Source organism: Trichosurus vulpecula, chromosome 4, assembly GCF_011100635.1.
Source record: "Trichosurus vulpecula isolate mTriVul1 chromosome 4, mTriVul1.pri, whole genome shotgun sequence".
In the NCBI taxonomy this organism is placed as follows: domain Eukaryota; kingdom Metazoa; phylum Chordata; class Mammalia; order Diprotodontia; family Phalangeridae; genus Trichosurus; species Trichosurus vulpecula.
The window spans coordinates 396527113-396549464 of NC_050576.1; the positions used below are offsets into that span (position 1 = coordinate 396527113).

General features: G+C 37.4%; 1 protein-coding gene across 1 annotated transcript; it reads right to left on the reverse strand.

Moving 5' to 3' along the window:
- Positions 1-10529: 10529 nt before the first annotated feature.
- LOC118848382 (60S ribosomal protein L28-like) lies at positions 10530-11004 on the reverse strand. Its single transcript, XM_036757242.1, has one exon. The coding sequence runs from the start codon at positions 10984-10986 to the stop codon at positions 10573-10575; it is 414 nt and encodes a 137-aa protein (XP_036613137.1). The 5' UTR covers positions 10987-11004; the 3' UTR covers positions 10530-10572.
- Between the last annotated feature and the right edge of the window lie 11348 nt (positions 11005-22352).

The window sequence follows — 22352 nt, forward strand, 5'->3', positions numbered from 1 at the left end:
TTATTTTTCATGAGTATAGATAGCTTTAATTTATTCATCCAGAAAACTGCCTGTTCATCTCCTTTGACTATTTATCAACTGGAGAATGACGTGTATTCTAATAAATTTGACTCAGTTCTCTATATATTTTAGAAATGAGACCTTCTCTCAATATGTTACTCTCTCATCCCTTAATTTCATTTTATTTCTTTTAGATATCTTCCCTTCATCTTCAACTCACCCTGTGTCTGCTCTCTCTCTTTTACATATATATATATATATATATATATATATATATATATATATATATATATACACACACATACATAAACACATATATATACACATACATACACATACATACATATACACATAGATATATACATACATACACATTCACTTATATATATACATAAACATATATATATATATGCATATTCCCTTCAACTACCCTAATACTGAGGTCTCATGAATCATACTCATCATCTTTCCATGTAGGAATGTAAACAAAACAGTTCAACTTTAGTAAGTCCCTTGCAATTTCCGTTTCTTGATTACCTTTTCATGCTTCTCTTGATTCTCGCATTTGAAAGTCAAATTTTCTATTCAGTTCTGGTCTTTTCACTGAGAAACCTTGAAAGTCCTCTATTTTATTGAAACTCCATATTTTGCCTTGGAACATGATACTCAGTTTTGCTGGATAGGTGATTCTAGGTTTTAATCCTAGCTCCATTGACCTCCGGAATATCGCATTCCAAGCCCTTCGATCTCTTAATGTAGAAGCTGCCAGATCTTGGATTATTCTGATTGGGTTTCCACAATACTCTAAATGTTTCTTTCTGGCTGCTTGCAGTATTTTCTCCTTGATCTGGGAGCTCTGGAATTTGGCAACAATATTCCTAGGAGATTTCTTTTTGGGATCTATTTGAGGAGGCGATCGATGGATTCTTTCAATTTCTATTTTGCCCTGTGGCTCTAGAATATCAGGGCAGTTCTCCTTGATAATTTCCTGAAAGATGGTATCTAGGCTCTTTTGTTGATCATGGCTTTCAGGTAGTCCAATAATTTTTAAATTATCTCTCCTGTATCTATTTTCCAGGTCAGTGGTTTTACCAAGGAGATATTTCACATTGTCTTCCATTTTTTCATTCCTCTGGTTCTGTTTTATAATATCCTGATTTCTCATAAAGTCACTAGCTTCCACTTGCTCCAATCTAATTTTTAAAGTAGTATTTTCTTCAGTGGTCTTTTGGACCTCCTTTTCCATTTGGCTAATTCTGCCTTTCAAGGCATTCTTCTCCTCATTGGCTTTTTGGAGCTCTTTTGCCATTTGAGTTAGTCTGTTTTTTAAGGTGTTGTTTTCTTCAGTGTATTTTTCAGTATTTTTTTGGGTCTCCTTTAGCAAGTCATTGACTTGCTTTTCATGGTTTTCTCGCATCCTTCTCATTTCTCTTCCCAATTTTTCCTCTACTTCTCTAACTTGCTTTTCCAAATCCTTTTTGAGTTCTTCTATGGCCTGGGGCCAGTTCATGTTTTTCTTGGAGGCTTTATAGAATGGGGTGGATTATCTCGCATAAAGGTGGCAAGAGGAAGCAGTTCTATGGGAGGAGGGGAGAGGGCAGGTGAGGGGGGAATGAGTGAACCTTGCTCTCATCAGATTTGGCCTGAGGGGGAATACTATACATACTCAGTTGGGTATCTTACCCCACAGGAAAGAAGAGGGAGGAAGATAAAAAAAAAATAAAAGGCAGGGGGTTGATGGAGGGGAGGGCAGATGGGGGTGGAGGTAATCAAAACAAACACTTTGGAAAGGGGACAGGGTCAAGGGAGAAAATTCTATAAAGCGGGATGGGTTGGGAAGGAGCAAAATGTAGTTAGCCTTTCACAACATGAGTATTGTGGAAGGGTTATACATAATAATACATGTGTGGCCTAGGTTGAATTGCTCAACTTCTTAGGGAGGGTGGGTGGGAAGGGAAGAGGGAAGAGAATTTGGAACTCAAAGTTATAAAATCAGATGTTCAAAAACAAAAAAAGTTTTTGTATGCAACTAAAAAATAAGATACAGAGGCAATGGGGCGTAGAAATTTATCTTGCCCTACAAGAAAGGAAGGGAAAAGGGGATGAGAGGGGAGGGGGGTGATAGAGGGGAGGGCTGACTGGGGAACAGGGCAACCAGAATATAAGCCATCTTGGAGTGGGGGGGAGGGTAGAAATGGGGAGAAAATTTGTAATTCAAACTGTTGTGAAAATCAATGCTGAAAACCAAATATGTTAAATAAATAAATGGCATTTAAAAAAAAAAAGAAATGAGACCTTTATCAGAGACACTGGCTGTAAAAGTTGTTTTGCAGCTTTCTGCTTCCCTTCTAATCTTGGTTGCATTGGCTTTGTTTGTGCAAAATCTTTTTAATTTAAGGCAATCAAAATTATCCATTTTGCATTTAATAATGTTCTCTATCTCTTGATTGGTTATAAATTCTTCCCTTCTCCATAGATCTGACAGGTAAATTATTTCTTGATCTCTTACTTTGCTTATAGTTTTACCATTTATGTCTAAATCATGTACACATTTTGACCTTATCTTGGTATACAGGGTAAGATGTTGGTCTATGCTTAGTTTTTGCAAATAGTAGATTACTATATTCATTGACTACTCTCTTGTGTACCTAACCTATTCCAGATCCACTACTCTATTTCTGAACCAGTACCAAATAGTTTTGATGATTGTTGCTTTATACCACAGTTTAAGATATGGTATGGCTTCTTTGCATTTCTTTTCATTAATTCCCTTGGTATTCTGGACCTTTTGTTCTCCCAGATGAATTTTGTTATATTTTTAACTCTATAAAATATTTTTTGGTGTTGAATAAATAAATCAATTTATTTAGAATTGTCCAAAAAATGGATTTTTTAAATGAATAGCAAGAATCTGTTCCCTAATATCATGGATCTTCCCTCTGACATCCTCTTCCGCTCCACCCTTCCATGACAACAGACACACAGACACACACACACACACACACACATTCTTTTTCTTTTCTCCATAAGGAACTTTAAAAATTTGCTTTAAAAGGTTTAGGGCATATGTGGTTGGCTCTTGGTTAATTCTTTCTTAGGTAACCATTATCACCTTTGAAAATACACAGAAAATCCAGCACCCTGAATCAGTGAGCTGCAGCAGTTACCAGACTTCTCAACCCACAAACACCAAAGATGACAGAGAAGGTTAGTGGGAAAAGCTGCAGAAGTAGAAGGAGTTCAGGGTTCGGCCACCACCCCAGGGGCAGCAGAGGTGGGGCAGCTACAGAACTACAGCTGCAGTTACTTCCTGCCCCAGGCCCACCTGGTGGAAGGAATTGAGTGGCAGATTAGAGCAGGAGTGAAGAGCCTGCTGAAGATCTCAATCCAGTCCGGGTTGGGGGTTCTTGGGGAAGGAGGAGTGCTGGTGTGGCAGAGCTGGTGGATCCCCCCAAGCTTGGAACATAGTTCTCTTAACTCTACAAGCAGTCATACCCCGCTGAAAAACTCAAGGGTCAAGTTAGTTGGCTGGGAATATGGCCAGGCAGTGAAAATGCACCCAGATTTAGTCTCAGACTCTGGAATCTTTCTTTGGTGACAAAGAAGACCAAAACATACAGACAGAAGAAGTCAACAAAGTCAAAGAGCCTACAACAAAAGCCTCCAAGAAAAACATGAACTGGTCTCAGGCCATGGAAGAGCTCAAAAAGGATTTGGAAAAGCAAGTTAGAGAAGTAGAGGAAAAATTGGGAAGAGAAATGAGAAGGATGTGAGCAACCATGAAAAACAAGTCAATGACTTGCTAAAGGAGGCCCAAAAAAATACTGAAAAATATACTGAATATATACCTTAAAAAATAGACTAACTCAAATGGCAAAAGAGCTCAAAAGGCCAAGGAGGAGAAGAATGCCTTGAAAGGCAGAATTAGCCAAATGGAAAAGTGACTTCATGAGAAATATATATATATATATATATATATATATGTGTGTGTGTGTGTGTGTGTGTGTGTGTGTGTATGGAGAGAGAGAGAGAGAGAGAGAGAGAGAGAGAGAGAGAGAGAGAGAGAGAGAGAAAGAGAGAGGGCACAGGGTGAGTTGAAGATGTATGGAAGATATCTAAAAGAAATAAAATCAAACTAAGGGATGAGAGAGGAATATACTGAGAGAGGGAGATAGGGAGAGATAGAATGGGGTATATTATCTCACATAAAAGTGGCAAGAAAAAGCAGTTCTGTAGGAGGGGAAGAGAAGGCAGGTGAGGAGGAATGAGTGAATCTTGCTCTCATCAAATTTGACCTGAGGAGGGAATACCATACATACTCATTTGGGTATCCTACCCCAGAGGAAAAAAGGAGGAAGAAGATAAAAAAGGGGGGATGATAGAAGGAAGGGAGGGCAGATGGGGGTGGAGGTAATAAGAAACAAACACTTTCAAAAGGGGACAGGGTCAAGGGAAAAAATTCAATAAAGGGGAATAGGTTAGGAAGGAGCAAAATATAGCTAGTCTTTCACAACATGAGTATTGTGGAAGGGTGATACATAATGATATGCATGTGGCCTATCTTGAATTGCTTGACTTCTTAGGGAGGGTGGGCGGGAAGGGAAGAGGGGAGAGAATTTAGAACTCAAAGTTTTAAAAACAGATGTTCAAAAACAAAAAAAGTTTTTGCATGCAACTAGAAAAATAAGATACACAGGCTATGGGGCGTAGAAATTTATCTTGCCCTACAAGAAAGGAAGGGAAAAGGGGTTGGGAGGGGAGTGGGGTGACATAAAGGAGGGCTGACTGGGGAACAGGGCAACCAGAATATATGCCATCTTGGAGTGGGGGGGAGGGTAGAAATGGGGAGAAAATTTGTAATTCAAACTCTTGTGAAAATCAATGCTGAAAACTAAATAAAAAAATTTAGAAAAACAAAAAAAAGAAGAGTTTTCTGTGTTCCACTTGTTACTGCTGTATTTTTATGGACATAAATGCACAAAAATAAACAAGAGATTCATCACAAAAAAAGAAAAAAAAGAAAATATACAGAAAAGTACACAATGTTGGAAATACTGTAATATAAGTGACAGTTAGCAAACAATTCACTAAGCATGGGGATTTGTCAGGCTCCCTGTTTCATAGCAATTGGCCTAAGAGGAATGTCTCAGTGTTAATATTGTGACAGGTTTTCCAGATGCTTAACTTCAGGTGTCAGTAGAAGGTGCCTAGAATCAGATTCCACTTGCAAGAGGCCAAAATGTGAGACTTGGCAACATCCACGGAAGATTTCAGCAACTCTTGTAGATTTGATGATTATCCTCTATGTGAGTCCCTATAACAATTTAATTTAACTTCCTACCCTAAGCTCACTTAACCTTTGTAACTAGGACCAATTAGTCCCTATTCTTAAATTTAGCCTTGTCCCAAACTTTGGGACTGATTTCATATCTGTAAGTCATTAAGAGGGGTATAGAGGGAAGGGAGTCAAAGTAGAATCAGAAAAAACAAAAATTTTAATACTGGCTCTACTACTTTCTACCTTTGAGAACTAGGGAAAGTCATTTTTCTCTGGGCCTCAGTTTCTCCATTTATAAAATGAGAGAATTGGGGTAAATGATCTCTAAGGTCTCCTTCATTTTGAAATTCTATAAGCAGCTTGGTACCATCAGATTTCCTGTTTTGTCCTTGGTCTTTGGTTCTGGTAGCAAGGGCTTACTTTATGACAAGTAAGTAATTAATTCTAATTCTAGTGACCCTGCCATTTTTCCCTTGCTGGTATCTTAGATATTGTGTGACCCCTGTCCTTAAGAGTTTAAGGGATTAGAATACCAGGTCACAAGAATGGGTAGCTCAGTACTGACCTTGGACTCAGGAAGACCTGAATTTGAACTCTACCTTGGATGCATACTAGTTGTAAGGCCCTGGTTAAGTCATTAATATCTCTTGCTCCATTACCTCATCTGTAAAGGGAAAAGGGGGAAAATAAGAGTACCGACCTGATAGGGATAGAAGACAATACATGTAAAACATTTTGTACACCTTAAAGAACTATATGAGTGCTAGCTATTATTACAAGTAAGTTTATAGTATCTCTCTGATACCAAATATGTGACTGCCAATATTTTCTAATGCTTGCCATTAGGAGGTCTTTTGCTCACCCAATATGCCTCTCCAGGTCTACCTATTCTCTTGGTTTTAGGCGTCTATAATTTGTACTGTTTAGTTCCTCACTCAAGTTTGGCTATTATACTGCTTGAATTACCCAGGAGAGATTACAAATGAAATAGCATCTTGGGCTTTGTTTGTAGGGTATCATTCTACTTAGATAATATGCCTCTGCTTATCATTCTTTGAAAGAATTTATGTGAGGAAAGATGAGATAGGAAATGAGCTCAAAATGCCCTATTTCTTGCACTGTTTTGAAGTTCTCCAAAAAAGCTGGTGATAATAGCAGAAGTGATACACCTATGATTTTCCTAGGTGTTCATCATTAAAAAACATATAATCTATTGGGCTAGTCAAAAAAAGAACTAACAATTCTAAATAACTGGGCCTCCTTAGTATCATATGACAATAACTTATATTTCTATAATGCTAGCTTGCCCAGTTGATAGAGCAGTGGACTTAATGTCTGAGTTTAAATCCTGTCTCAGATATTTACTAGCTGTATGGCCCTTGGCAAATCACTTAAATTCTATTTTTTTCAGTGTGTTGTTGTTCATCCTTTGTTTTTGGAGAAGACCAAAGATATCATGATGTTGAAGTAAAATAGTGGATGACAGGTGATATCTTGGCTTGCATGTGAATTAGATTTGTTAGGCACAATTGTGTAAAGTCATCAGCCTCAATCTCTCTTCCACTCAACAAAGTCCAGTGGCAGGAAAAAAGTCAAGACTACTGGCTTTAGGCTGGGATGTAGTGGATGATCTTGGCATCTTCTATGTCTGACCAAGCTTAAAGTGCTCCACAATGCCTGCTTCAGCCAGCTTCATGGCCTTTGGAACAAAATGTTCTCATTTGCCCATTCCACCCAGGAAGGTATTTGCATGTTTGGGGTGGACATCCCCCTAACTCATGGAGGGGTTTAAGGCCTGTTGGTTGTCCTCAAGCTGGTTTAATCTATCTGCCATAATGGTTTTACCAAGGTATAGCCACTGCACGTGCTACAGCTTCTTGGAGCCACAGGGGGCAGTTGGGTGAAGGTGGACACCAAAAGTCAATGAGCAGTTCTGAAAAGGGTTTGGCAAGCCCTCAAACTAGAGGTGCTAGTCCTCTATGAACACCCCACACATGCCTTGCTTGAGCTACCTCATCTATAAAATAAAAATAATAGTACCTACCCTTCACGGTTGCTTGAGGATAAAATAAAACATTTGTAAAAGCACTTTTCAAATCTTAAGGCATCTGGTTGGTACAGCAGATAGAGACATTAGTCTGGAGTCAGGAAGATTCATCTTCATGAGTTCAAATCTGTGTGTTCAAAGCTGTGTAACCATAGGCAAGCCACTGACCTATTTGCCTAATTTTTCTCATCTATAAAACGAGCTGGAGAAGGAAATGACAAACCACTCCAGTTTCTTCACAGAGAAAAAACCCGAATGAGGTCACAAAGAGTTGGACACAACTGATATGAATAAATAACAACAAATTGCAAATCTTAAAGCGCTTATAAATCTTTACTGTTATTACTATAATCATTAAAAGCAACAAAGTAGAAAGGATAGAAAGCCAGCCTCAAAGACAGAAACACACGCATTGAAGTCCTGCCTCTGTTATATATCAGCTGTAGTTGTGTGACATGTAAGAAGCCAGTGAAGCTCTCATGTGCTATAGTCAACTCTTTCAGACTACAGAGAAGACACTGGCCTATGTCTGGAAAGAGGATTTATTCACAGAAGACCCCACTTTATAATGAAACAATAGATCTGGTATTTATATTTCCAGTCCCTATCTTCTCTGTCCACTGAAGGTTAATAAAATGTTACCTTTACATTAGGTAATGGTGGTATAAATATGACAATGGCCAAATTACAGTTGAAGAAACTGGGTCTCAGAGAGGCTAAGTGATTTTCTTGTGGACACATAGAAAATAGGAATCAGAGAACATATGTAATCTCAGGATCCTGATTTCAAGTACAACACTCTTTTTACCATTAATGACTCTAAGAGAGTTTCAGCAAGAATTTCACATTTGATCGACACAAGTGAGAATTTAATGATTTCAGGGGTTTTTTAACTTTTTTTTTTACAAATGATTACCTACTAGATTTTGAGTCTTCATAAATTTCTAAAGAAATCTTTTCAAGTTGGGCATTTGGGATAAAGTCAAATTTTCCATCAAATTACTGAGTGATAGAGAGAATGTCTCTAGAGTAACATGGTGCCTATGAGTTTTAAAACATTTTCATATTTTATGCTATGGTAGAACAATTTAAATTCAGTAGGGATGTAAAAGAAAGTCTACAACTCAATGAATTCAACAGATTTCCTCAATAGGTGGCTAAGGCTACAGGAAAGCTACTTTTTCTTTAATGAACCAAACAATGGTGCCGCAACCCCATTCAAGAAGTGTCCTGGAAATTAAGTTCTATCATGTTTGGTAAATCCATCATTTATGAGCAAAAACTTATATTGCAAAATGCATAATATCATTGTATCGAAAATAGATTCTCTGTATTTTCATGTAATAACTTCTAGCTCATTTTCAAAATGTGTTTACCTGGCATTTGTGCTTGGCTTAATTTTTTTCCCCTCAAATATTTTTTTCAATTACATGTAAAATTTTTTTGACATTTTTAAAGAGAAAATATTGAGTTCCAAAATCTCTCCCTCCTTCCTTTTCCTCCCCCCTCATTGAGAAAGCAATCAACTTGATAGAGGTTATACCTGTGCAGTCATGGTATTCGTACTTTCTTACTGTCTTTCTCCCATCCTTCCCCTCCCCTCTTCCCTCCTCTTCTTCCCCATTTCATTCCCTTCCCTTTTACCTCCCTGTAATACCACCTTAAATTTACTAAATTTTAGGTGGTTTTCAAAAGTTGTTTACTTAGCAACTTGCTGTTTTTATCCCTTCCCTTTCCCCATCTTCTCTCCTTTCTTTTTCCTCAAAATCAAAGTTTTAATGTAAAATTCTTACAAATTTCTTCTCAGTTAGGCTATCATAGATTTTAACATTAGTTATTTTAAAGGCAGCTGGGTGGTAAAATAAATAGAGTGCTGGGCTTGGAAGTCAAGAAGAACTGGGTTCAAATCCAGTCTGTTACATTTACTTGGTATGTGACCCTAGGCACACAACCATTGTCGGCCTCAGTCTCCTCAGTTGCAAAAAAGAGATAGTAGCACCTAGCTATCAGGTTGTTGTGGGGATGAAATGAGATAACATTTGTAAAGTGCTTTGCTAACTTTAAAATACTCTGTAAATGCTGTTACCATTATTTCCTGAAGACTATTAGCTTCAAGATTACATTAAAGCTCTGGGCCCTAGGTTCACACCTATGTTGTGTCATTTACTATATGTGTGATAAAAGTATGTATAGAATGATTAATACACACACACACATATATACATGCATATATGTATGTATATACACACATGTACATACATATATGCACATGTGTATACACACATACATACACACATATACACATATGTATGCGTATGTATATATGTGTGTATTTGTGGATAACATCAGCTATTTCTAGGGTGGGGAGGAGGGAAGAAAAAAATGGGAAAAATAAATTTACCTGATAACATTATTACATATTTAAAAGGAATAACAAGTTGTACATAATAGATTTGCAGTTTCATGTGCAATCATTTTTAAAAGTTATTATACTATGTTATGTAAATGCTTCTTTTATTTTATAAATTAAAAATAAACTAAATACATTTAAAAGTGTTATTGGAAGCCCAACAATTTTGTGCCTAACCAAACACAATGAATATAGTCCAGTATTCCAAAGAGATTTATTTCCTGTATCACTGGTCCCTGTAAGCACCTGGGTAACTTCTATTTATCAGTTATTTCTCTGCATGAAGATAGCATCTTCCTTCATATGGCCTTTGCATTAATTTGGGTATTTTTAGTAGTCAAAATTACTTATTCATTCTAAATTGTTCTTAAAACAATATTGCTGTTACTGTATATAATGTTCTCTTGATTCTGCTTGTTTCACTCTTCATTATTGTGTGCCAATAATATTTTTTAAGCAAAACTATTACAACAATGTAGTCATTTTTCACTATCAATGTGGATTATGTTAAGGAAGTCCAGACTCCCACTTAATTTACATCTGTACTGTCCAGCTTTAAGACTAGAATCCAAAGCCACTCAGCCTCAATGCATCCTTCCCCTGCTCTGTGCATCCTGCAGCGCTTTCCTCTCACATACTCCTAACCCCTGTTCACAAGACTACATAAGGATGACCATAAGCTTTTAGCTTAGTTTAACAGGATACCAATAGCTAATTTTCTACAAATAGAATTTCATTACATTCTCACAACAACCCGGGGAGCTAGGTTATTCTTATCTCTATTTTTTTTTTTGGTTGGGCAGACTGACTTTATTAGCCAAAGGCAGGCCTGGCACCTTAGGTGCTCTTGGGTGGGCGGGTTCGCTTCTTCTTCACCACCACTGGCTTCTGGCTTCGAAGGATGGCGCTGGCCCGGCATAGAGCAGCCATGCGGAGATCTTTCCGGTATTTATTCTTGCGGATGATATGCCGGACGCTGTTGAGTGTGGCCCGGGCATTTTTGTTGATTGTGGTCCTCACATAGGAAGTGGAAGGCTTCCTCTGACCTGCCCTCCGCTTCAGCACTACCACAATGCCCTTGCCGTCGGCGGCCGGCTCGATGCCCACCGTCTTCCGGTGGATCAGCCCGTTGTAGCGGAACGAGTTTCGGGCCTTGAGATTGTTGGACTCGGTGCTGTACGTCTGCTTGTTGCACTTGATCAAGAAGCTGGAGCAGTTCCAAAGGACCATCCACTGCAGGAGGGCTGACATGGCAGGGGCTGCACTCGCGGCGGCTCCCGGAGATGGAAAAGGCTCTTATTTCTATTTTACATCTAAGTTTCTGAAGAAGACAGAGGCAAAGTGACTTACCCAGGGTTTCACAGCCAGTGAGTGTCTGAGGTTGGATTTGAACTCAGAAGAGTCTAGGCCTGACACTCTATCCACTGCATCACCTAGCTGTCTACAATAATGCTTTATCCTATATAAATGTGCAAGGAAGAATAGTACCTTTTGTATCATGCTTTAACTTACGTACCTGTTACATCTTACTTACTTACTTACTGGTAAACTAAAAATAAATAAAGAAATTTATAAAAAAAAATAGAAAAAGGATGAGTTATGAAGTCAGAAGCCTTGAGTTCCAATCCTGCCAATTATGTGCAAGTCACTTAGCTTTCTTGGGCCCCTTTAGTTTCCTTATTTGTAAAATGAGGAGGCTAGACATGGTGGCTTTTGATGTCTCTTTTAGCTCTGGAATTTTGATACTATGCCACTGAAATATTTGAAATTTCCATAATAACCTAATCCCTCCTATTTTCTAGGCTAAATACCAATTGTTTCAATTAATTTTAAATGGCAGGAAGCCCTATCCTCTTATCATTATAGTTGATAACATCTGATTATTCTTCAGCTTGTCACAATACCCAAACATCATCTATCAATGAAGATGAAGATTAGTACAACAAAGAATTTGGTGGAATTGGTTTTATTGTGTACCCACAGGCAATAAGAATTACCCTATCAAGTGATATTGGGTCAGAGCAGATCTGGAAGGTTTTGTTCACTTCTTGGTAAACTGCTTTCTAGATACATCTTCCCTAACTCAATACTTATGCATTTGATTAGCTTAATTCAAGCTTAGTATTTTACATTAATCTTTATTAAATTTTATCTTGCTAGCTTTAATCTACCTCTGTAGCCTATCAATATTTTGGATTCCAATTTTGCCATGCCTCTATGCTTCATTTCTTCTGCAAATCTGATAAGCACAACATCTATGCTGTCATCCAAGTACAGATGACAAATCTGAAAAGGGCAAGTCTGAGAAATAAAATCCTATAGCTTTCCTCCAGGAACATTTCTCCAGGTTGAGACTGATCCATTAATCAGCACACTTTTCTGTCAGAGGTTTAGATTTGTCTAAGGTCATCACAAGTAATAAATATCAAGCTCTTCCGTCTCCATATTCAGTCTGGTTTTCAATATAACATGTACGGTTAATATATCCCTATAGAAACCATAGATACTATCCAAAGTAACAATTTATGAGACTATATCTCTTTCTTGGGCAGCTAGGTGGCACCGTGGATAAAGCACCATGCCTGGAGTTCAAATTCGGCCTGAGTTACTAGCTGTGTGACCCTGGGCAAGTCACATAACCTGTTTGCCTCGGTTTTCTCCTCTGTAAAATGAGCTGGAGAAGGAAATGGCAAACTACTATAATACCTTTGCTAAGAAAACTCCAAATGTGGTCACAAAGAGTTGGACATGACTGAAAATGGCAGAATGACAACAAAATATCTCTTCTCCTTTTCTTTGACCATAAACGTAAGCTTTTATTTCTTATTTCCCGTCATATTATTCCACATATACCATATACTCCTGTATGCATTTCTCTGCCTTCCTTTCTTTGCCCTACTTGTGCTCAGTTACATTGACATAATTTCTAAAGGTAAAGCACCCTGCATACACATACAAATGTAGAAGTGATTGATTCCTGAGAAACATTTTGAAGACTGGCCAAAGCCAAGGAGGAAGTGAAGGTGGTTTGTGAGAACCTCTTTTTCATATTATCCTTGACTTTCTTATAGATGGAGAGTTGTGGTCCCTTGAAATTTTGGCAATTGGTGTTTTCTTGTGGAGAAGGGAAATATAAGGGCAAAATGTGAAATTTCAGTTATCATCATGGTCAGAATTTGGGAGAGAGGGAAGGAGATGGAATTTACAAGTAGGTATATTGTTATGAGCCTTAGAAGCAGTAGTAGAAAGATTCATGGAAAGAAATATGGAGTAAGATTATGTTTTTTTTTTTCAGAACAATGATTAGTTGGGAGTTTCCTTAAATTCTCACTTAGCAGGAGTCAGCATTGTACCCTATGTAATTGGGCATCTAAATACCAACACGTTTGTCCATAAAATACACTAGGATGGAGTTTGAACATAAAAAATCCTTAGAAAAATGATGTTTTGTACTCAACCCAGAGTTACAAATTTAGAGGAGTTTAAGGTTTTTCCTTCTGATAAATGCACAGAATGTCTGTCCACTAGTTACAAACCATAAAGAGATTGTGACTATACTTATTATTTCAGTAGTATGGAGAACTTCCAAGTGGGAAAATTCCCACTAAGAATATAGGTCAAAACCTTATCTTTGATTTATAATTTTCTTTTCTTCTTCTATTTTTTTTGTATTCTTGAGCAACTGGAAATTTGATCGTCTTTATTTTAGTTTTTCTCTATTGAAGTTGGAGTAAGAACTATTTTCTCATAGTTTGGACAAGTATGTTTGCTTTGTTTTTTTAATTTTTATTTTCAGTCCCAAATTCTCTCCCTCCTTCCAAACCTTTCTCCCACTTACTGAGAAAAAAAGAAATACAATATCTATTATTTAGATGAAGTCATGTAAAGCATGGAAAGGTGGAAAATGGGAATAAAGATAAAGATACAATTCACATTAGCCATATTGTGAAAAAATGCCAGAAAAAACATATCATTAACTTCATTGATCACTATTCCATGCTGCTGACTTACACTATGTTTATAATTAGTCAATTAGCATTTATTGAGCACATGCCAGGCACTATGATGAGCACTAGGGATATAAAGAAAGGCAGAATAAAGAAATTCCCTGAATTCAAGGAACTCAGCCTTTTGGGAAAGATAGCAGGCAAACACCTATGCACAATTGTTCTAACAATCTTGCTAGCAGCTGCTGTGGGGGTGTAAGATCCACCAACAATCAGCACCCAGAAAGCTGCTGACATAGGTTCTTTGATCTGCTTTACCAAGGAAAGTAACTTTAAGGGGTTAACAATCTCAATTTAATCAAACATATAAATATCATTCACAGTACAGGGGGAAAAGATCAGCCCCCTGAACTTCAAGGCAAATACAAACAGAAATTAAAAATATCAACAGACAGACCATGTCTGATTCAAATCACAATTCATAGTTACCAGAGAAGAACCAACATCTGGGTTGCAAAGCTGGGGGGCAGTTTGCAGCTTGCCCAGAGTCTCAACACTCCTTCCATGAGTATGCCCCAAAAATCAAATGCCAAGCTCTCCTCAATTATATCCAGTTTCGAACCCTGAGGGCTCTGATCTCACCCAGGCTGGGTCTGAGAAAGTTCTCTATTCCCAGGATCACATCATATACAAATTGATGACTCCCAATTGTCTCAGCCTATACTCCAAGACAAAAAGATCCCACTTTATCTGCCCCATTCAAAGGCCAGAATCATTAAAGGCACATAAGAGAAGAAAAGCAAAAAGTCCCACCTTAATTACTATTATAACAATCAAGATACGAACAATTTAAATTGGGAAAAATCTTAAGATTGGGGGGGGTAGAAAAGGCTTCTTGCAGAAGGGGGCACTTTAGATGAGACTTGAAGGAAGACAGGGAAGTTAGTTGATGGAAAAGTTTCCAGGAATGGGGGATAGTCAGTGAAAATGCCCAGTCTGTAGAAAAGAGTTATGTACAAGGAGCAGAAGGGAGGCCAGCATCACTGGAAAGGTAGAAGGGGAAAAGCTGTGAAGGACTTGGGAAGCCAAAGAATTTTATATTTAATCCTAGAAGGCATAGTGAACCACTAGAATTTATTGACTAGTGGGGTGAATATTCAGAAATGAGTTTAAGGAATATCAGTTGAACAACTGGATGCAGTCTGAACTGGAGTGGGGTGAGCCTAGAAGGAGAGAGATGAACTAGCACACTATTGGCATAATCCATGCTTGAAGTAATTGGGACTTTCACCAGGACAGTTGCAGTGGCAGAGGAGAGAATGTGGTATATATAATAGATGTTATGAAGGCAGAAGGTAGTACAATAAAACCCTAAGATCTTTTTTTAAAGACAAATTGCTGTCCAACTATACCTCCTTCACTTCATACTTGTGCATTTTTTTAACAAAAGTATACAAATTTCTTCTTCTTAGATTCATCCCAATGCTATAATCTGTCAGGATTATTTTGCATCATGACTCTCACCAAATGTATTAGTTATTTCTCCTCATCTTTCATCACCTAAAAATTTTTACCACCTTCTTTTATACAATTCACAGATAAAAATAGTAAAAAGCCAGAGACAAAAAGAGATCCAGGGACACTCCACTTGAGACCCCCTGCTAAACTGTACTTCATTATTAACAACTATTCTTTTAAGTTCCACCATTAAGTCAGATTCAAATCCATCTATTTTCATTATCATCTAGTTCACATCTTTCCATTTTTTGTGAAAAAATATTAGATATTTTATCAAATACTTTGTTAAAACATAGGGAAAATATATAAGGACAAGAACTAGAATATGAACAAATGATTTGAAAAACAGTTTCAAAGTAGAAATGAAAGCAGGGATAACGAGGTAACGATGAATGAGTAAAAAATCATTTGTTAAGCACTTATTATATGCCTTGCAAGTGTCATGAAGAGTTTTGAGGATATAAATATGAAAATGCGGTAGTCTGCGCCTGGCAGTGGTCTGATGTGGGAGCCAAAATGGTGGTGAGTGGAACACTATGGCAGTTCAGTGACACAGTTTCCAGAGGGCAATAGAAGTTTTGATTGAGTTCTCTTTAGTTCTTTGTAACAACAATGCTGCTTGCTGCTGCTGTGGCTGTGTAAGGCCAATAACACCAGCACACAGAAGGGCTGCCAGCACAGCTTCTTTGATCTGCTTTTCTAGGAAAGCAACTTTAAGTGGTCAACAATCTCAGTTTAATTAAACATACATATACCATTCACTTAGTTCAGGGGGAAAAGCCAGAACCTTGAACTTCAGAGAGAATACAAACAGAAATTACAAGCATATATTATATAAACAGGAGCAAATAAACATGAATCAGCAGACAGGCTTCTAGCTGTCTGTACAAAGCTAAACAGTTACCAGAGAGAGAAGCACCAGCATCTGGGTTTTCAAAGCCTGGGGGATGCTTCAACAGCTTACCCAGAGTCTAGTCACTAACACTCTTTCAATGAGTGTGCCCCCAAAGGCAGAACACCAACTTCAGAGCTCTTATACCCTTATACCTCTTATACCCCTGGGAAGGGGGAGCAAGGAGGAAAATGGGAATGAAGATAAAGACACATAGTTCCAGGAAGAGCAAGACGGGGGCTTAGCTACTCCTAGGCATGGTCTCTGGTGGATCCGTTTGGAAGGCAGAACAATAGCCGCTGTTGAAAATGATCAGAGTGCAGGTGATGATCCATGGTACCAAAGAGTGCAGAGCTGACTGGAAATGGAAAATGTTGGAGAAAGTGTGGGAAGGAAAACAAACTCACTAATGCACTGTTGGTGGAGCTGTGAATTTGTCCAGCTGTTCTTGAAAACAATTTGGAATTATATTGATTCTTTGATCTAAGGCTCAAATATAGAACAAAGTGGGTCTCCGAGTAACACTTTGAAGAATGGCCAAAGGCAAAGAGGAAATTTAGGTGACTCCTGAGATCCTGTATATTTTTCTCTTCTGATCTTCCTCTTTCCCCACCAACAGCTAACAAACCCTTTTTGTTGTCTTTGGATTTCCTTGTCCAATCTCAGTTAATTTGGAGCTTTGCCACTCCTGACACTATTCTTACAGTGCTGCAACACTCTTGATTAGGTAGTATGTGGTATAACCTATGGAAAAAATAAAAATGGTAGTATTCTTAAAATATCCCTGTATAATATGTCCTTGTTTTCCTCTTCCGCATAAATATTTTTAGAATCTAATTTGCTTGGTGTATTTTCATACATAGAAAAGGTATCTTTTGACCAAAATTTTTGGAAATATTCCCCTTTGAATATTTAGAATTTCATCCTTAAGTCTTTCCCATATTTTTTCTTTTTTCCCCCTTTTTGGGTGGTTGGGGCAGGCAGTTAGGGTTAAGTGACTTGTCCAAGGTCACACAGATGGTAAGTGTATCAAGTGTCTGAGGTCGGTTTTGAACTCGGGTCCTCCTGACTCCAGGGCTGGTGCTCCACTCACTGAGATACCTAGCTGCCCCGAGTCTTTTCCATATCTTATGGGCTTCTTTCCCTAGACTTTTAAGGCAATAGGACACATTATCTTTCCTTTCTCTGAACCCTTTGAAATATGGTTTCTCAAAATCTAAAGAGACTGCCAGACTTTCTTCTTTTTCTCCACTGCAACTCTTGGAAGGAGTCATCACTTCTCTTCAAGGTTCCACCCTAGAAATCAGTGTTCACCATCAAAATGAAGAGAATCAGATTTAGAACAGAATCTCCTTTTGTTGGGCACCCCAACTTTTGCAGAGTAAAATTATTGTTGTTAACAGTTCTTTTTTGGACCAGAGAGAGCACTAACAGATGTCAAGGTAATCAAAATTTCCTCGCAAGTGCTACAGTGTACCCCCTGCACCAAGTTTGTGATCTATGTGCGGCATTCCTCATTTATTTTCACTTTCTGTCTAGGTGTTTTATACCACATCACTTTGGAAGAACTAAAAACTCTCAGATCTCCATAATAAGCTCTGAAAATAGCAACTCAAAACCACCTAAAACTTTGGAGAGTGTTCCCTTGACTCCAGGAGCAGAGACTAACTTTAATATAAAGTTAAAGGTGAAGAAAAAGGCTGGGAAAATTAGCAAAAAGGTACCATGGAGACAAGGAATTTCAAGTCACAAACCCAGAAGAAGACAACGAAATCAAAGCAGCTACATGCAGAAACTCAAAGAAAAATGTGAATTGCACACAAGAATTCCTAGAAGAATTAATGAAAAAGATTTGAAAAATTAAATAAGAGAAGTAGAGGAAATACTGGAAAAATAAATGAGAGTATTGCAAGAAAAAGAGTCAATAGCTTGACAAAAGAGGAAACAAAAATATGGAAGAAAATAACACCTCAGAACCCAGAATTGACCAAATAGCAAAAGAGGCACAAAAATCCTTGAAGAGAAGACTCCTTAGAAAGGAGAATTGGCCAAAGGGAAAAAGGTACGAAAGTTCATTGAGGAAAATAATTCCTTAAAAATTAGAATTGGGCAAGTGGAAGCTAATGTCTCCATGAAACAAAACAAAATCAGAAGAGTGAAAAAATAGAAGAAAATGTGAAATATCTAAGCTGACCTACAAACAGCTGACCTGGGGAAAAGATTGAGGAGAGTAAGTTTAGCAATTCTGGGATTATCTGAAAGCCATGATCAAAACAAGAACCTATTATATTTCAAGAAACTATCAAGGAAAACTCTCCAGATATCCTAGAACCAGAGGATAAAATAGAAATTGAAAGAATCCACCACTCATCTCCTGAAGGAGATCTTAAAATGAAAATTCCAGGGAATATCACTTCCAAATTCCAGAACTCCCAGATCAAAAAGAAAATTTTGCAAGCAACCAGAAAGAAACAAATCAAATATGGAGCCACAGTCAGGATAACACAAGCTCTACATTAAAGGATCAAAGGTCTTGAAATATGATGTTCTAGCAGGCAAAAGAGCTAGGATTTTAACCAAGAACAACTTACCCAGCATAATTGAGTATAATACTTCCCAGGAAAAAATGAAATTTAATGAAATTGAGGTCTTTCAAGCATTCCTGATGCAAAGATCAAAGCTGTACAGAAAATTTGACTTTCAAATACAAGACTAAAGAGAAGCATAAAAACATAAACAGCAAAGAGAAATCATAAGGGCTTCAGTAAGTCTAAGCTTTTTCCATTCTTGTATGGGAGGTTGATAGTTGTAACTTCTAAAAACCCTGTCTTTATTAAGGAAGTCATAAGGAGCATACATAGACAAAGGACATTAGTGTGAGTTAACTATGATGAAATGATTTAAAAAAATAAATTAAAGGGTAAGAAAGAGGGAGTCACTGGGAGAAGGGGGAAGAGACTGGGAGAATGGAGAAAATTATTTCACATAAAAAGGTGAAAAAGGAAGAACTTTTACAGTGGGGAGGAAGATGGGGTATTAGTTAAGTCTTGAACTTCTACTATCATTGGAATTGGCTCAGAGAGGAAATAACATACACATTTAGTTGGGTAAGAAATCTATCTTACGTTGCAGGGAAGTAGGAGGGAAAGAGAATAAGAAATCGGGTAGTGACAGAAGGGAGACTTGATAAAGGGAGGCAGTAGTCAGAAGCAAAACACACACTTTTGAGGAAAGACAGTAAAAACAGAGAGGGAGAAAGAGAGAAAGAAAATGGGAAATAGGATGGAGAAAAATATATAGCTAATAATCACATTCGTGAATGTGAATGGGAAAAAATTACCCATAAAAGGGAAGTGGATAGCTGAACGGATTAAAAATTAGAATTTGACAATATGCTTTTTACAAGAAACACACTTGAAACAGAGAGACGTACCATGTAAAAAATAAGGGGCTGCAGCAGAATCTATTATACTTCAACTGAAGTTAAAAAAAATCAAGGGTAGCAATCATGAACTCAGACAAAACGAAAACAAAAATAAATGTAATTAAAAGAGATAAACAGGGAAACCACTTGTTAAAAGGTACCAACATTTGTGGGATGCAATCAAAGCAGTAATTAGGGGAAAATATAGATCTCAAAATGCTTACAACAATAAAATAGAGAAAGATTAGATCAATGAATTGGGCCTGCAATAAGAAAACAAAAACAAAAACTAGAAAAAGAACAAATTCAAAATCTCCAATTGAACACCAAATTGGAAATCCTGAAAATCAAAGGAGAGATTAAAAAAATTACAAGTAAAATAGTCATTGCTGTAATAAATAAAATTAGGAGCTAGTTTTATGAAAAACAATAACAATAAAATAGATAAATCATTGGTTAATTTCATTAAAAAATAAGAAAAACATCAAAGATCCTACATCAAAAGCCTCCAAGAAAAACATGAACTGGTCTCAGGCCATGGAAGACCTCAAAAAGGAGTTGGAAAAGCAAGTTAGAGAAGTAGAGGAAAAATTGGGATGAGAAATGAGAATGATGCAAGAAAACATTGAAAAACAAGTCAATGACTTGCTAAAGGAGACCCCAAAAAACATGGAAATAAATACTGAAGAAAACAACACTTTAAAAAGTAGACTAACTCAAGTGGCAAAAAGAGCTCCAAAAAGCCAATGAGGAGAAGAATGCCTTGAAAGGCAGAATTAGCCAAATGGAAAAGGAGGTCCAAAAGACCACTGAAGAAAGTACCACCTTAAAAATTGGAGCAAGTGGAAGCTAGTGACTTTATGAGAAATCAAGATATCATAAAACAAAACCAAAGGAATGAAAAAGTGGAAGACAATGTGAAATATCCGATTGTAAAAACCACTGACCTGGAAAATAGATCAAGGAGAGACAATTTAAAAATTATTGGACTACCTGAAAGCCATCATCAAAAAAAGAGCCTCGATATCATCTTTCAAGAAATTATCAAGGAGAACTGCCCTGATATTCTAGAGCCACAGGGCAAAATAGAAATTGAAGGAATCCTCCAATCACCTCCTCAAATGGATCCCAAAAAGAAAACTCCTAGGAATATTGTTGCCAAATTCCAGAGCTCCCAGATCAAGGAGAAAATACTGCAAGCAGTCAGAAAGAAACAATTTGAGTATTGTGGAAACATAATCAGGATAACCTAAGATCTAGCAGCTTCTATATTAAGGGATTGAAGGGCTTGGAATATGATATTCCAGAGGTCAATGGAGCTAGGATTAAAACCAATAATCACCTACCCAGCAAAACTGAGTATCATGCTCCAAGGTAAAATACGGATTTTCAATAAAATAGAGGACTTTCAAGCATTCTCAGTGAAACGACCAGAGCTGAATAGAAAATTTGACTTTCAAACGCAAGAATCAAGAGAAGCATGAAAAGGTAAACAAGAAAGAGAAACCATAAGGGACTTACTAAAATTGAATTGTTTTGTTCACATTCCTACATGGAACGATGATGTGTATAATTTATGAGACCTCAGTATTAGGGTAGCTGAAGCAAATATGCATATTCGCACATACATATATACATACATACACACATATACATACGAATACACACACACACACACACACACACACACACACACATATATATATATAGACAGAGGGCACAAGGAGAGTTGAATATGAAGGGATGATATCTAAAAAAATAAAATCAAATTAAGGGATAAGAGAGGAATATATTGAGAGAGGGAGAAAGGGAGAGATAGAATGGGGTAAATTATCTCACATAAAAGTGGCAAGAAAAAGTGGTTTTGTAGGAAGGGAAGAGGGGGCAGGTGAGGGGGAATGAGTGAATCTTGCTCTCATCGGATTTGACCTGAGGCAGGAATACCATACACACTCAATTGGGTATCTTACTCCACAGGAAAGAAGGAGGAAGAAGATAAAAAAAAGAGGGGATGATAGCAGGGAGGGCAGATAGGGGGAGGAAGTAATCAAAAACAAACATTTTTGAAAAGGGACAGGGTCAATGGACAAAATTCAATAAAGGGGGATAAGTTAGGAAGGAGCAAAATATAGTTAGTCTTTCACAATATGAGTATTGTGGAAGGGTTTTACATAATGATACGCATGTGGCCTGTGTTGAATTGCTTGCCTTCTTAGGGAGGGTGGGTGGGGAGGGAAGAGGGGAGAGAATTTGGAACTCAAAGTTTTAAAAACAGATGTTCAAAAACAAAAAAAAAAGAGAAGTTTTGCATGCAACTAGGAAATAAGATACACAGGCAATGGGGCATAGAAATTTATCTTGCCCTACAAGAAAGTAAGGGAAAAGGGGATGGGAGGGGAGTGGGGTGACAGAAGGGAGGGCTGACTGGGGAATGGGGCAACCAAAAATGTGCCATCTTGAAGTAGGCAAGAGAGGAGAAATGGGGAGAAAATTTGTAATTCAAACTCTTGTGAAAATCAATGCTGAAAACTAAACATATTAAATAAATTAATAAATAAAAATTTTTTAAAAATAAGAAAAACAAATTACCAGCATCAAAAATGAAAAGAGTAAATTCACTACCAATAAGAAGAAATTAAAGTCATAATTAAGAACTATTTTGCCTAATTATATGTCAATAAATCTAACAACCTAAGTGAAATGGATGAATACTCACAAATATAAAAATTGACCAGATTAGCAGAAGAGAAAATAGAAACGTAACCTTATCTTAGAAAAAAAATGTAATTGAACAAGGTATCATTCAGCTCCCTAAGAAGAAGTCCCCAGAAACAAA